The sequence below is a fragment of the Acromyrmex echinatior genome, chromosome 3, assembly GCF_024713525.1.
Source record: "Acromyrmex echinatior isolate Ae372 chromosome 3, ASM2471352v2, whole genome shotgun sequence".
NCBI classification, from domain to species: Eukaryota; Metazoa; Arthropoda; class Insecta; order Hymenoptera; family Formicidae; genus Acromyrmex; species Acromyrmex echinatior.
This window is the reverse complement of record NC_141854.1, coordinates 17,197,769-17,214,929: the sequence shown is the minus strand read 5'-3', so window position 1 is coordinate 17,214,929 and position 17,161 is coordinate 17,197,769. Positions and strand designations below refer to the sequence as shown.

At 35.8% G+C, this 17,161-nt stretch overlaps 1 protein-coding gene and 1 long non-coding RNA gene across 2 annotated transcripts in view; one reads left to right on the top strand and one right to left on the bottom strand.

Moving 5' to 3' along the window:
* The window catches only part of LOC105150431 (uncharacterized), a 43,477-nt gene that overhangs the window by 12,964 nt on the left and 13,352 nt on the right, over positions 1-17,161 (bottom strand). The window lies entirely within an intron of this gene.
* ptc (protein patched) overlaps positions 1-17,161 on the top strand; it is a 52,386-nt gene that overhangs the window by 32,138 nt on the left and 3,087 nt on the right. Inside the window, exons 3-9 of the mRNA XM_011063531.2 lie at positions 3,021-3,210; positions 4,140-4,209; positions 8,628-8,725; positions 9,196-9,409; positions 14,334-14,741; positions 15,023-15,667; positions 15,903-17,102. Of these exons, the coding sequence (XP_011061833.1) occupies positions 3,021-3,210; positions 4,140-4,209; positions 8,628-8,725; positions 9,196-9,409; positions 14,334-14,741; positions 15,023-15,667; positions 15,903-17,102 (2,825 nt within the window). The remainder of the gene's footprint in view (positions 1-3,020; positions 3,211-4,139; positions 4,210-8,627; positions 8,726-9,195; positions 9,410-14,333; positions 14,742-15,022; positions 15,668-15,902; positions 17,103-17,161) is intronic.

Sequence of the window (17,161 nt, the reverse complement as noted above, 5' to 3'; positions counted from 1 at the left end):
TCTTTATTACGCTCAGTGTACCCGACCGCATTCTACAGGCCGACTCACAAACGCATAAGCTCGCTGTCATCGTCGCGGCAATTACATCATTACATGCAAGTTTCTTAATGATCGAAAAAAATAATCAGACTATTGGATGATGTCCACAGAGAAATTGTAATGCATATGTTATTTGCTTTGTGTATCATCTCCCCTGTCGAATAAAGAGACACCTGGCTAAAAATAGAATATTTGCAATTTTTGAAACAACTATCATTGACTTTAATAAAATATAATTAATTTTCTCAAAGAAGTTTAACGACTTTTCTTTAAAAAGCTCCGAAATCTAAGACTATTTAGAATAGAGTTTTGTAGAAAAATGAATATTTCTTTTACATCAAGTTATTATAAATTTAATAATTTTCGTAAATAGAGATTTAGTCGGATTAAATAAAAAAATTCATTTTTTTTCAGCATATTTATTTTTTTTTTTTTTTTTTTGGCAAGAAAGTATATCATAATTTTCTTAATTTTATATCGAATAAAATTACGTTTACATATAATATAATTATAAATGTTTATTATTTTATTTATATGTACGTGAATGAATTTTACTTTTTAAAATTTGTAATTTGATATAAGTTTTTCTAATTTATCTTTAATCAGATTTAAATCGATAAATTAAATTAAACTAAATTTTAAGAGCGCGCGCGTTAATTTAATACACTCGTACTGCGTTTAATTGCCTTAATTGGCAGATAGGAATAAAAAATACGTTCCAAAGATAGTAGTGGATATCAGCTGTATAATCACGGTGTCGTGCGCGTGGACAAGATCTTTCCTTCTATTTAGTAAATTAATCTAATTAATAAAGTAATTAATCTCAAAAAATTCCATCTTCGTCATTCTTTTCTCACGGAATGTAGGAAACAATTCGTTTTCGTTTCTTTATTCGCACCGTCGCGATCATCCTTTCTACAACGGCGAGGCCGTTTGAGAACCACTTTCGCGCGGCGAGCTATACGGGTGGTCCACGGCGACCGCGTCGTGGCGGAACGAGCAAATACGCCGTCGGCATTTTTGACGGTGAAATCTGACTAGGTGGGATACCAGGATACCCCGCGCGCGCACAACGGCCATCATCCTCGTGTGCCCCTCGTCCATTACTACTGCTCGCCGTATACAGTGTATATACAGCGTATGCTCCTTTAAATCACAACGTGCAAGCGTTGTCCTCCGCAAAGATGCTTTTGAACTTCATATCTAGCTTCTTCAAATGACTTATAAAAAGCGAAGGATTCTCGCGCGAAATGCTCACACGTGCGTGCGCACTTTCGACACAAAATCATTCGTTTTCTCTTTCTCTCTTTTTTTTTTTTAAGATCGCTCCGAAATCTCTTCCGTAAGATCTTCCTTTTATTCGGAGAACGATGGAGAACAATCGCGATACCGCGACGTTGAACGAAAACACTTGGATGTTTTCCTCAGTCGAAGCCGCAAAGCATTCTCTCCGCTCCGAAAACCTTCTCTCAAAGCTTCTGGATTATATTGTCAGAAACGGAGAATTTCGACGGATCCTTTGCGTCGAAAATAAATTGAACTTACTTTTAAGAGTATTAATCTAATGCGCTCGTAATGCACTATATAAAAAAATTGAGATTTTTGTCATTATTTTATAATAATATCTATATTTCCATATACTTCTATTAGAGTACAAATTATAAAGATATTATTTCTTATTTTGAAATAACTTTTGATCTAGATGATAAACCGTCGTTAACTTTTGTATTACGTTTAATTCTCTTAATCAGTGGATAAAAATAAAATGCCTACCAATAAATAAAAATAAAAATACGTACAAAAAGTAGTATATCGGCTGTAAAATCATGCGAAGCCCACGCATTTTTTTTTCTCTTCAGTAAATTTAGCAATTTTAATCTCTAAAATTTCATTTTATTTTTTTCCACAATTTTTTCATGCCGTCAATTTTGATGATATCTAAATTACCAAAAAATGTTATGTTTTTAATTTAAAAATTATGTTGACCTAATTAAAATTTTGTTATTCTAATCAAATTTTGATTAAAATAACACAATTTTTTAATGAAAGCATAACAAAATTTTGATAATTCAAATATCAATAAAATTATATTTATTCATATCAAACATTTTTTTCAGTGTATCGATTTTATGCTAGAATATTTGAGCAAAAATTGTCTGTAACTGTAATAATTAGAAGGAAAACAACGGCTCGCTAACGCTAACAGGGACGATCTGTGACAGCCAGATTGCGAATCACCCTCTCTTGTCGCATTTCGGTCCGCTATTTTCATGTCAGTTTCCGGGAATGTTTTATTGGTAGACTGCCAGGAATTTTTGTCAGTACAAAGACGTGTAGAACCGTGTATGTTACAACACTGTCTCGACCAATGTTTCTCTTCGGGGAACTGCGCTGATCACAAACATCGTCCGTTGGAAGGTTTACAAAGTCATTGAAGGAACACCTGAAACTTGTGACTGTTCTCATGTTAATCTTCTCGTAAAGTCCAGTGAGTTTGAGCGACCATCATTCAAATAATTTTATTTCGTATTGTTTAGTAGGAAACGTAAAAGTGATCGTTTGCGCCACAAATGACAATGCAAAAAAATTATTTGTCGAATAATTATATTTATCGAATATTTTAAGATTAATTACACATATTTTCAAAATAATGAAAAAATAATAAATTATTCTAAATCGAATTTAAAAGTATAAAATATAAAAAAATTATTGGTGATAATATCTATCATCTAGATCAAAAGTTATTTCAATAATATTTTTTTTTATTTGTGCTTTGATAAAAATCTCATTTTCTTATATAAATATAAGAGAACAATAAAACGACATTAATATCAATAATTATAGTTTCCTTCGATTTTTATTGTAGGCAATTAATTTTTTAAGACAGCTACAGAATTATAATTTGCTAAAAACTCGCTTTATAGATATCGCGTAAATATTCTTGAATTCATGAATAATTACTCACTGACTTCTCTTTGCAGAAGGTGGAAGGCTACAAAAAGAACTTACCTATGCATCGGAAGTTCTCGGCGAGGCAGCCGCCTCGACGCACCAGCTCATCATCCAAACGCCGAGGCATTCCGGGGCGAATATCCTTCATCCGGCCGCGCTCAAGGAACATTTGACGGTGCTGGAGGCTGCGATGAATGTGGAGGTGCACCTGTTCGATATGTGAGTCTTTTTCTCCGTTCACTGCGTTTTCTTATTTGTATATGGAAAGGGAACGTCCGGTGTTTAATTCGAAAGCCGAATTAATTAGAGAGAGAGAGAGAGAGAGAGAGAGAGAGAGAGGGGAGAGAGAGAGAGAGAGAGAGGAGAGAGAGAGAGAGAGAGAGAGAGAGAGAGAGAGAGAGACTAGGCTGCGCTTGGCGGCCTAATTAATCCCTTCGAGAAGAAGGATCGTGGCGTTTATACTGGAAGACTCGTTAACGGCGATACAAATCGCGAGAAAAGAGATTATACGCGAGAGAGTAAGTTGCGAATGCGGAATAGCACTCTTTCATATAAAAATGTTTTTTTTTTTTGAGAAAATTTAATTTAAGAATTGAGTAATTGACATAATGTTTATTGTATTTTGCGTTTAATGCCGCTGTATATTATAGATCGATGAATTCGTTTTATCATATTCTATTTAAGAAAATAGAAACGATTTTTATCTTCATAAATAACTCGTCCAGCAAAATTTCAAATATTGCTTACTATACGTACTTTTTAAATATAGTTTGTTAAATTTTTTAATAATCATTTCTTCGAATACTTTTTATAATAATTTATGTAAAAACATGATTACTTAAGGTAACAATAGATATTAATCTTTTGAATTAATTTTTCAATTCTTTCGGAAACAAAACTCCAAAGAAACGAGAAAAAAAGTTTTCTTTACATTTTCATCTTGATATTGAATCATTCATTTATCTATTACTTTCTCTATTTTATTAAGTGTTTCAAATATTGGAGTAATTTAGCGATTATAGTTAATATCGCTTTTCGCAAACACATCGATAAATTAATGTCTCGTTTAATTCACATAATTCTTGTCTCTACTTTAAGAATGAAATGACGCAAAGTCTCGTAGTCACGAATGTATGTGTCATTTGCAGCACGTGGAAGCTGAAGGACTTGTGTTACGCGCCGAGCATACCCAACTTCGACATGCACTACATCGACCAGGTAATGCAGCTAACATTTATATATATATATATATATATATATATATATATATATATATGTGTATGTATATACACACGCACGTATACGCACTCGAGACGGATGCACACACGCGCGCACGTACAGCATGAATGGCGCGCGCGAGCACGTGTTTACGCACCGTCTCTCGATCCCATTAGACCCCTAGTGAAGGCATCAATGCGCGCACGTGACACGTGCACGACGTGTCCGCGTAATAAGCTACCGATAGCTGTCGTTAGCGAAATATCGCGCACGTTTGGTATCGACATTTTCGATACGCATACACGATACACATTCCTTATCAATTCCATTTTACGGTTATTAATTTAAGTTCTGCCATCTGTAATTTTTATATCTTAATAGACAGAAAATAAAGTTTGATCATAATAAGTTTTTTTGAGTAAGAATTTATACCTTTTATTTCTTTTTTTAAGAAAATATTAAATAAGTTTATGTATACTATTATAAACTGATAGTACAGGGTGGGCCATCTATTGGTACGTTTTTAAAAATGCGATCAAATGAGCATACATTGATATTTTTTATTAATTTTTTTTTTATTGTGAAGCTAAAAGTATCCGCGTCAAGAATGAAAAACGATTTCGTTCATGTGGCTCCCTCTACTGGCCTTACAGTATGCCATTCGGTCACCCCAATTATTAATGACATTTTGGACTACCTCGGCGCCAATTTCACTCAAAACAGTCGTAATATAATGTCATCCACTAACATCCCTTTCTCACGAACTTTCCTCACCAATTTGCGTATAGCTCCTTCGGTGGGTGCTCTATCACGACCCATATTTCTTTTCAAAATTCGTACAGTTTCGGCGACACAGCACTGACTTTGAAAATAAGTTTTTAAAATTTCAAAACGCTCTTCAAGAGAAAACATGTTGTTTCGTGCCGCGGACGGTATGACTAATAAACTGTCAAAATTTCGGGTCTGTAGCTCGTTCGGTGTTGCCATACGACGAAATTCAAAAACGTACCAATAGATGGCCCACCCTGTACAATACGATCGTACAATACAATCGTGAAGGACGTGATTCTACATTTAATGAAAACATTAGTTGAAAACGTAGAAAAACATTTTTTCGAGGTTTTTGTTTTCGATTTTAAATATTCATATATCCGAATACTGATTTAATTGATAAATGAAAGTATCAGAACACACATTAGGAAGTGTCCATAAAAATTTATACTTCAAAGAGCAGAATCGTGCATTTAACAGAATGGACAATTTTTAATAACTTATAAAGTAATAAAATTTATCGTTCGTGAATATCTTGTTTTCATTATATATTCTTAATTACCTAGTATAATAATAAAAACACTATGCAATAATAAACATGAGCGAAGTAATAAGTCTATAGCGAGAACCATTAAACTGAGACCATTAAGTTAAATGCATATTGCATACTTGGCAATATTTAAACTCAATTTTCTCGAAAACATAGCCTCAAAAAATGAAAAAAATTTTGTTTTAGTTAATAATATTGGGTGGATCCATATATTCGTTCGGTTTTTGTTAGTAGTGCAAAAACGGAGAATCATATCATTGATTAAAATTCATTCTTTGTATGAAAAAAAACTTGTTTCATTTTACCTTCAAAAACCGAACGAATATATGGATCCACCCAATAGTAACTTATAATTGCAATGTAAAAATAATCCCAAGAGTGATCGTTCACGCAATAAAAAAACTATTTTCTGGTTTAATAATCTGTGCCGTACAAGTCGTACTTCGAATTCGTTTATGTGATAAATTCTTCGGCAGTTTACTTAAAATTCTATTTTCTGTTATTCGTTTGTTATATTTCTTTACAATTATGCAATAGTTAAAAGATCAATCAGCACGTTGTAGGTATATATATTTATCGATAGGGATCTCGTTTTTAGAGAAATATCATGCCAAAGATATTTAAATTTTATGACGACTCCATCGATATCCGCATTGTTCAAGAGAGATTAACATGCATGTACGTTACATCACTTCGCGCGTTAGAGAATGGCGCGACGGTGGCTGTGGTATTTCGAGAGGAAAAACGCGCGTCTTGAGATCTCATAACGAACGCCAATCCCCACTTCCGGGACATCATAAACGTGTTTCGCGCGAAGGACTGCTTTTTTTATGCGCCGTCAAAAACTTATGCTTGGCCATGAATCTCGTTTCTCTCTTCTCCTCTCTTCTTCGCTTTCTCTCTTAACGTTACATAACACGTATAATTCCATTATCGTTTAATTTTATATAATCAGAAGTGAAAAATGTATTATCCAGTACAATAATAAACCTGAGCAAGGATAGTCTGCAGCGCGAGTTATTAAATTGAAATATTCGTCAATAAGAATCTCGTTTTCTCTACAGAAATATGAGATATTTAAATTTTATAATAGTTCCATCAATATCCGCATCATCGAAAAGATATCGGCGTGCATATACGATATATATTAATATGAAGATAATTATTTAGTTTCTTATTATATATGCATAAACGATCACTTGGTGTGATTTTTTACATCTCAATTAAAAGTTACTACTATTAACTAGAATAACTAATAATAATTTTTTAAAGGATCCATTTATTTGCTCTCTACAAGATATTGGTTTCGGAGATTGCTCTGAAATTTAAGGAAATACTTGATAGTTTGCTATGTTTGCTAACAGTATCAACAATAGCAAGAAATGAGCGAGCAAGCGAGAAGGATATTCTCCGTATAGGGCGGTAAACAAAATCCGATCCGACTAATATCCGACTCCGGCATTAACGATCGTCATACGGTTTTTCTGGGTACTAGGCCATTATGAGAGCCCACCTCTGGGTTCCAGGAAACTCGAATAGGGCGGTCCGCGCACTACGTTCTTTCGTAACCCTCGCGCGCCTTGCATTCGACAGCGGGATATAAGATCATCTTAGATTACACCCTGTACAATATCTAAGCGCTGTTTAAACGGAACTTGGTTCTCCATCGCGTTTCCCAAATGACACTTGATAGAACGATCTCACCAAACTCATAATTTGCATTCGTTAAGACAGACTACTTGCATTCGCCGCTTGTGAGTTAATATTTGTCCAGTTAACTCCACGTTTTCGGTTTCTGCAACGTTTTATTAAAATGATACGCTGAAATTAGACTGAACTGTGAATCACAGTTTGTATTTGGTATCCCTAATTTGTTCGCGAATTATATTAATAATGTCACGATTGAAATACTTATAAAAGAGCAGTTTCTGCTCGACTTCTATCGTCAATTTGCTATCTAGGCATCAATATTAACAGATTCTGTTTGGTTTCTGTTGCTAGTCTGACAACATTCTGTTAACATTTTGCTTATGGAGTAGGTACTTAGTTTAAAGTACATGTAAAAAATTACAATATTGTTTTTTTAATGTAATAAAAGTTCATAAAACGCGTATTTATTATATTTCACACATAAACGTGTCCTGTTTTTATTGCATAATTAAAATAAGTTGGAGTACAAATCTCTCTGAATTAAGGATTGAAAATTGCTTGCGAATTTAATTTGTAATATTATGTAAAATCCAGCTTCAATTTAGAATTGTATTTCAGGATCAACTGATCCTCGCACAGTTTACGTTAACTATACAAATTCCAACAATAAGATTCACGCAAAAATATTGTTATGAGCATCAAATCCCCTTTGATTGAATATGGCCTTTTTCGCTTAGGTATTTGCGTTGAAAATTTCTCGGTCGATTTGCAGTTATTAAAAATTGGAAAGTTTTCTCGTCGCAAATAGCAATAATATGATAAGAATGATGCAATAATAAGATGCAATAATAATCCGTACTACTTCAGACGTAATTTTAAAGTTGGAGAGATTTAAGTTAATTAAGATTAAAGATTTAAGTTGGATTATGCTCGTTGATGAAATCAAAATATAAATTTGCAACAGTGTGCAGTGGAGAGATTTATGCTGTGCGTCTCCTCTCTTTCGAGATGCAAATCTTCCTATGCCTATGCAATTGCGTGCGGACGTGCACGCACCGTATCGGTTGCATACACACGGGGCAAGGTTGCGAAGAACTCGGGACAAGAGAACGAGCAATTAACATTGAATAATGACGCCGGCGTCCCGCTGCGGTATGCGGCATCATGTTAGGTGTGGTTCAAGCCATTCCACGCTGAAACGATCACTTTTCGGAGCAGAGAACCCGAATAACCCTCCGAATTTTAATCATCGCGAAATCTGTTACAGAAAATTCTAACTGACATTTAAATATGTCCACATTTTTGTTGTTAGAAACTGAATACATCGTTTGTTATAAAAAAAAATTAATTAATAATGATATTTAATTAAACTAAATTATTGTTTCATTAATTAAGATATATTCGTCTGATTCTCTAATTACGAAAAAATGTATTTACTTGTTCGCAGATCTTCGAAAGTATTATTCCTTGCGCCATCATCACACCACTTGATTGTTTCTGGGAAGGTAGTAAACTTTTGGGTCCAGAGTTTCCTGTTCATGTACCGTAAGTATTATCAATTTTTTTACGATTTGTAATTGACGATAAAGAGATGTAGAGCTGCAAACTCGTTCTTTTTTATATATAAATTTGTTTAACATTAATACCATCGGCATTTAAATTTATCTTTCTGACATTTAAATTATTAGGAGTTGGAATTAATTCGTAGCGTTTTACAAGTGATGGGAAGTACTTTCATTAATGTATTTTTTAATGCTCATGTGAAATAAATAACATTCTTTCATTAAAAAACGCTACGAATTAATTCCAACACCTAATATTATTTATGTTAAATAAATTGTTCTCGCATATGAACTGTAATATATAAATGTTTATGGTAATTTTTGTTAATGTTTGCAATTTGTTATGTATCTATTTATTTGAATTTTATTATAAATTTTAAGTTGCTTTTTGGCAAATAGAAATAAATTAGTTAAATCAATAAATTTATTTCGATTTCTCTTTTGATTAAACAGTGGTGTGAAGAACAACAAGCGCGTCAAGTGGACGAATCTGAATCCTTCCATATTGTTGGAGGAGATAAAGGGTTTGCTGGTCTCATTTCCCTTTAAAACACTTGAGGACTATATGAAGAGGGCCGGGATAACGAACGGTTATCAAAGCAAACCTTGCCTGAACCCAGAGGATCCAGAATGCCCGGAAACCGCACCTAACAAACAATCCAAACAGGTAAAACCCGTTAACATGATTGTTCGCTCGACATTAAAATCGTCAATTCCATTGAATTCTATAAAATCATTGAGAAGCAAAAGACAAATAATAAAGTATTCTCTCTTCAACGTACATCTCAAATCTAGATAGACTTTAATCTTTAAAAAATAGAGGTTCATTTTCTCAAAATCTTATAACTTATCCTTGAATAAGATTTGTCATTATATCATTGCATTTCTTGCCTCAAAATATAACACTGTTTCAGTGCTACTATAGTAGATATTATAGTAGACTTTATGTCCTATAAAGAGGTCTTATTCGTGTTATTTGTACTTTTTACACTTAGCATTTTCGCCTTTTCTCTTTGCAACACCTGAATATATATTTTAAGTGCAAACTTTAAGTGCATTTTTGGAAATTTCAAGCAATGCGAACAGACCTAATATTATAAACCTCTATCAAACTAGAAATTAAGATTGCAAATTGGATTAGAATCTGACTAATCAGAAAAAAGAGAAAACCAATATCAAGGTAGTCAAATTTGCTTTGATTGATCAAATTTCAATGCAATCTCATTCTTAATCTCTAATCTGATAGGCTTTACAATTTGCAGCGCAAGAAATGTAAATACGTGCTTTGACTAAAAGTATAGATTTCGGAAACGGGACGAAAGATTGGGATGGGAATCCGCGATCGTAGTCTGTAATTCGACGAATGAATACTTGTGTGTATTGCGTTGAACAAAAAAAGAAGACGCTGTGTGACACGATAGGTAATATAAAGACTGTCAGCGGCGAAACATTCGTTCGTGCGCCGCATTGAGAATAACAAGCGATCGTTTGAAATTCTCTACCGGATACGATGGCCGGTTGTGGACACGTACGTATATATGCGAACCGCTGGGTGCTTTGATGTCCAGCCCGCGGAATGACGGCGATGAATATTTAACTACGCGTTTCAATGCGATCGAAATCGAGTTTCTTTCACGCGTACGATCACGAAAGACTTTACTCGAATGTCCTGTTTAATCGTTCTCATTATGACAGTTTTAATTTAGGTTATATCGCTCGTTTGCTACAACAACGACGTAATTCTAAAATTATCAAGTAGAAGTTGCTTATGTAGAAAAAGAACAGAAAAAAAATATGTTTTAAAAGAATACTTTTATTTTTTATTGTACTAAATTCTATTATACTAAAATTAAATTTCAAAATTAATTCGAAGGAGAAATATATATATATATATATATATATATATATATATATATATATTAGGTCATTTAAAAAGTATCCGCGGTTTTTGTTCAATTTTTGAATGAAAAAACCGCGGATACTTTTTAAATGACCCAATATATATATATTCAATATTTAATTAATTTTTATGTGGGAAAAATATATGATTATTTATTAGCGCTAAATTATTTTGCCTATTTATTACAATATAAGACCCGATTGCACTAACTTTGACTTTAAAGTAAAGCTTAAAATTCTTTCTTTCTTTTTAAAATTGAGAGAGACATGAGTCTTAGAAACATTTTTTCATGCTAAAAGAATATACGATTTCTTAGGACTTACTAAAGTTTTTGTTATTAATTTAATTTTTTAAAGAATTGTTTAAATTCAGAATTGCAAAATAAAATAGTGAAACAAAATTATTCCAAATACTATTTAAAAATTTCTTCTGATTATTCCACGATCTATATGTTTCAGTTACGTGTGAATATTATAAAATTTTAATGATCAAACTTCATTTTTTGAGTTAATGTACATCAGCGATATATATGTAATGAATGATAGTTTATGTTAATTTTTCATTTGTGTGGGTCATCCACTTGTTTGATTTTTAATATGAATTTTAAGAAATAGTAAAGAATCGATTAAATCGATGGACAGAAATCGTCTTCCAATCGTATGTTTCTTACTTGGGAAAAGGGGGTTAAAATTCTTGGTAATAGAAAAACGTGTCTCGCGTTGCGATGAATCCGCGGCAATCGGCACGTTCGTCGCATATATCGCAAGATAAGAAGGTGGATCGGAAGGGGGAAGGCCGGGGTGGCGGGATAAAACTGTCTGAATGAAAGGACGATCCCTGCGCGAAAATGGTCGATGAGTATGCGAGTCGCGTGGGCCGCGGCGCGGTGTGGCGGCCTATTAAAATAATAAAATCGAGTGACGTGCGTCATTATTGCGCTACGCCGGTGGTCGCGGCTGGTCGCGGCGCGGCGGAGCATGCCCCGGCATTGCATTGCCGGCCCGGCCCGGCTGGGCCCGGCCCGGCCCAGCAGCGGTCCCACACACGCGCACCGCGCATCGCATTACGCGGCCGTCATTTCGGTGTCATTAACATACGCACGGCCGGCGTGCTCTGACACGTGCACAACGTGAATCGCATCGCTACGCGCGCGTGTGCGTATATTAGCATCGTCCAAGATCTCTCTCTCTCTCTCTCGCTCTCTCGCTCTCCTTTTCTTCCTTTTAATCTGCCCTTTTCCTTATCTTTTTCTTTCTTTCTCTCTCTTTCTCTCTCTCTCTCTCTCTCTCTTGTTCTTTCTCTGTCAGACACACACCTATTTCTATTTTCATAACGGATACGCGCGCTCTCGTACTTAAAGTAATTGCACTTAATGGCCACGCGGCGCGTCCGCGTGGCATGCATGCGCTTCAGAATATTTCGAATGTAGCTGCAGGCGGGGCACGTTGATCGGGTGTTTAAGTCAAGAACCGGCATCGCGTGTTCCGCATATGCACGGAGTCCCGAAGAATCGCGTTCACGACCGGCTCAGCGTCACGACGCGAATACGTATGTTTTTGCCTTATTAATTCAGCGTAATTAATTAATTAGCCGTCAATTCTTAAGTCAGGACAGAATTAATAATGAATTCATAGAAGTAATAAATTTTTATTTTGTTTGCCGATAAAATGTCGAGACAATTCGTATGTTAAGGCCCATAATGAACACGCGTAAACATACCACACATTAAAAAATATCGGTGCGGATTTAACACCCAAGCAATGTTCATATATGTAATTCTCAACGTGCACGTTGATATTGATATTAACATGATGTTGATTTATAATTCCTGGTGTTCATATTAACTAAGTTCATCATCGTGGATTTAAAATCCATATCGCATTGGTGTTAATATTAATTATGTTCGAAATTATGCGAATCATTGATTCGATTTCGGTTCAATCGCTTATTTTATTCGCTTCATTTATGCACGATTCTTATAAATTAAAATTTATTCTTCTTGTTTACTTAAAAAATCTGGAACGTTATTGAAAATTTATTACTTTTAAAATAGCTTGTAAAACTATTTCTGCGGCAGAAAATAAATGTTATTACATCAAAGATTCGATTCGATTCAAATGCTTGATTTGCATACTTCTAGTAAGAATTATATGGATACCATATGATGTTGAATCCACACCAATATTTTTTATAGTGCATAGTAATTAGAGAGACGCGAAAGCGTAACTCATATCCACGTCGAGCTATTTTTCTCTCAAACATGTACCAACGCTGGAAGACGGCGGAACGTATCGCGAGCACAAGTAAAAAGCATGAAAAGCGTGCCAGCAACTCGGCTACATTCTACACGCTTCTTCGTGGAATTACATAACGCCGGTGTGAGGTAACCGATTTCAATCACACGTACGATCGAGAACGATTACGAAGCTTTATTTGATATATGCTTTTTCTATGTACTTCGTCGCACTACTATCTACACTTCCGCGATGCAGCGGCATTTAATGGCGTGCTTTCAATTCAATTAGGACGACACTGTCTAGTCATCCCAATTTAACGATTGCATTTAATTAATAAAAGAAGAAATAAAAGTCTTCATATAAAGCGGTATGACAAAAATTATGCCTTTCTCATAAATCTTTTAATCCTCTATTTTTTTCTTATCGTGTCTTTTACAACTTTTTTTTTAAATATCTTTTCAACAATTTACAGTTTTAAGTCTTATATTAATTTTTCAGTCAGTTAAATCTGACTTAAGATTTAATCAAGATTAATCAAGATTAAGAATTATGATTTTTTCATTTGTTTCTCTAAATTTTTTTATTTTTTCAAAGAAATCCTTTCATTTTCGATCGCTTGTAAGTAACATAAAAGCTTCGTAAAGGATATTTTTATAAAGGAAAAATTGAGGTGAAATTGATCAAAGAATCCACGGGATTTCGAAGAAAACGATGACCGCAGCGTCCTTTCTATACGCGTAAAGGAAAGAAAAGTCTTGCTCGAGATATGTCCAGATACAGTAATAATTCCGTCGTTGAGATTCTATTCTTCGTGCCGCGTTGTGGCGGACGCTCATCTGTTCTGGTATGATATAAAGGACAGTGGACAAGGCAGCTTGATCGTCTAAAGTCACGGCTGGTATGCCCTTTTATAGGACCCTATAAAGTCTCTCGGTGTGGGGTCCACGACACCCCCGGTTACCCTATAAGAAAGAACGTCGCTCGAACCCCCTGTAATAATTCTTTGCCATAGGAATTCCTGGCGTGACTTGACACGGTTCTGCCTTCGGTCACGCTTGAGAAATTCATAGATGAAAAACAAAATGTTGCGGAAGGGCTTGAGGTGGCGGATAGGAAAAGAAACACTTTTCTAGTCCCTTGCGCTTGAAATGGTTGTCGCTTATAAAAAAAATCACGGGAATTAATCTAATTTCTAATTATCATTTTCATTTACATTTATTATCATCATCGTCGAAATCTAATTAATAATTAAAGAAATCGTTGCTCTTAGAAATCAGTTATTTTACATTTTTAGTTTTTTGATCGCGCGGATGAAGTTTTATTTTTAAAAAATGATATCTGGAAAATCATTTTCAAGTGGTTCCTTTTCATATAATTAGATTCTAAAATTATAATTTTGCTCAGAGGGCAGCTTTCCATTTTACTAATTTCCAATTCTACATTTTCTATAATAGGTACCTGATGTAGGAGTCGAATTGTCAGGTGGTTGCTATGGATTCGCGGCCAAATACATGCATTGGCCGGAGGAACTGGTGGTCGGCGGTGCCAAGCACAACAAAACGGGCCATTTGACTCGCGCGGCTGCGCTGCAAACTGTGGTGCAGCTGATGGGCGAACGCGAGCTGTACGATTTCTTGGTGAACACCTACAGGGTCCATCATATCGATTGGACGCAGGAGAAGGCGGCTAAAGTTCTAGAGACCTGGCAAAGAATATTTAGTAATGAAGTGAAAAAGTTGATGGAGATCAACGGATCGGCACCGTACAATCTGTACGCTTTCAGCACGACAACTATGAATGACATCCTTGGGAAGTACAGCGAGGTGTCCGTCATGAAGATCGCGATTGGTTGCGTACTTATGGTTAGAAATAACTCTATTATGTGTAATTGAAGAAAAATAATTAATAATCTTAATGTAACAATAGGCGAACTCATTTTAATAACGGAGAATAAAAGCATTTTTTCCTATCACTTTAACTTTCACTTTAAAGTTCATTTCCTTTGTTTTTAAAATATTATGTTAATCCACTGTTGCAGCAAACTTTTCAATTATTGTAATACCGTAAAGTTTAAAGATACTGAAAATATTTTTATTTTACTTATGTATTTTATTATGATTCAATTTCTGTTTTATTTTTCTAGTTGCTATATGCTGGTGTAGCTCTTTTTCGTTGGAAAGATCCAGTGCGTTCACAGTCCGGGGTAGGAATGGCTGGCGTAATGTTAATTTGTGCCACAGTAGCTGCAGGATTGGGTTTCTGCGCTCTTTTGGGGATCCCATTTAATGCCACCACGACGCAAATAGTGCCATTTCTTGCCCTCGGTCTGGGTGTACATGATATGTTCCTGTTAACGCATACGTATGCGGAACTGTCGGTAAACGAAGTGCCCAGCAGTGAGCAAACAGGAGTCGTTCTCAAGCGGACTGGCTTGTCGGTGCTACTGACAGGTCTGACCAACGTTATTGCCTTCTTCGCAGCATCGATAATTCCGATCCCGGCTCTCCGAACGTTCTGCATGCAAGCCGGTATTGTGCTATTGTTCAATTTGGCCGCCATGCTGTTGATATTTCCTGCGATGGTCAGTTTAGATCTACGACGTAGACGTTCTGGTAGGAAAGATATTCTCTGCTGCTGCTTACCGGCGTCACCCAATCTCGGAAAGAATAGGTACTCCGTAAAGACCAACGGCACGGCTAAGCAAACGGTTACCAGGGCGATACCACCTGAGAGACGAGAAACCTGCACACAGATCTTAACTCCACAGAATACACAGAATGAATCTTGGGTACGAAATGACATATATGTATACATATCGCATATATACTGGATTTTGTTTGAAGTCGTATTGTGAAATATCAAATTTTAATATTCGCTATATTAGAGATTGAAGAAATTTATTTGATAAATGGTTGCTTGATTATAAAGAGACTTGATAAAAATCAATAACAATTGCTTTTTATGTATTTACACAAGTTGAAATTAATGCAGAATCATCTACAAGTATTCCATTCGTGTTGCAGATAGGTGGAAATGTTATCGATGCGGAACTGGATAAACAGTGCACTGAAGAAGACGCGCTGACCGGCTGTTCACAAGATGATTGTCTGAGCTTTTCCCTGACGCAGCTTGCGTCTCGGCATTACGCACCCTTTATCAGTCGAACGGCTACCAAAGTGTTTGGCGTGATAATTCTGGTCGCCGTGTTAGTTGGTAGCATATGGGAGGCGGTATCCCTACGTGATGGCCTGGATCTGACTGATTTAGTGCCACAGAACTCAAATGAGCATGAATTCCTGTCTGCCCAGGCAAAATATTTCGGTTTCTACAACATGTACGCAGTCACCGGGCGAGATTTTGAATATCCGACTAATCAAAAATTGTTGTTCGATTATCATGACAGTTTTATGCGGATCAAGAACGTCATCAAGAACGACAATGGTGGTTTACCTGAGTTCTGGCTTAGTTTGTTCCGCGAATGGCTAAAGGGTTTACAGGCCGCATTTGACAAGGACTATGAAAACGGCTGCATCACTCAGGAAAGATGGTTCCCGAACGCGAGCGACGAAGCAATCCTAGCATATAAGTTACTCGTGCAGACCGGTCATGTGGACAATCCGATCGATAAGACGTTGATTACTAGTGTACGACTGATTGACGGTGACGGTATCATTAATTCACGTGCTTTTTACAACTACTTGAGTGCATGGGCGTCCAACGACGCGCTTGCTTACGGTGCTTCACAGGCAAATTTGAGACCTGAACCACGTCAATGGATCTACATTAATGACCATGAGCTTAAGATTCCTAAGAGCATGCCGCTTACGTACGCGCAGATGCCGTTTTACTTGCACAGGCTCACGAATACGCAAGATATCACAGAATTGATCAGTAGCGTCCGGGAACTGTGCAAAAAATTTGAAGAACGCGGTTTGCCGAATTTTCCGTCCGGTATATTGTTCCTCTTCTGGGAACAGTATATGAATTTGAGAACCTCCATGTGTATCGCTCTTGTGGCTGCATTGGGTGTAAGCATCTTAGTGGTCGGATTCCTATTGTTGAACATATGGGCTGCTGTGCTGGTTGGTTTCTTTCTTCTCGTTGTTATTGCTGAACTACTAGGCGTTATGAGTCTGTTCAACATCAAGTTAAGCGCAGTACCTGCCGTACTGTTAGTGGTTAGTGTGGGCATAGCTGTTCATTTCACGGTACACATCTGCCTGGTAAGTAATTTAAGAAGTTTTTTCATTAACATATCTTATTTTTTAGTCCTTTCAAGCAT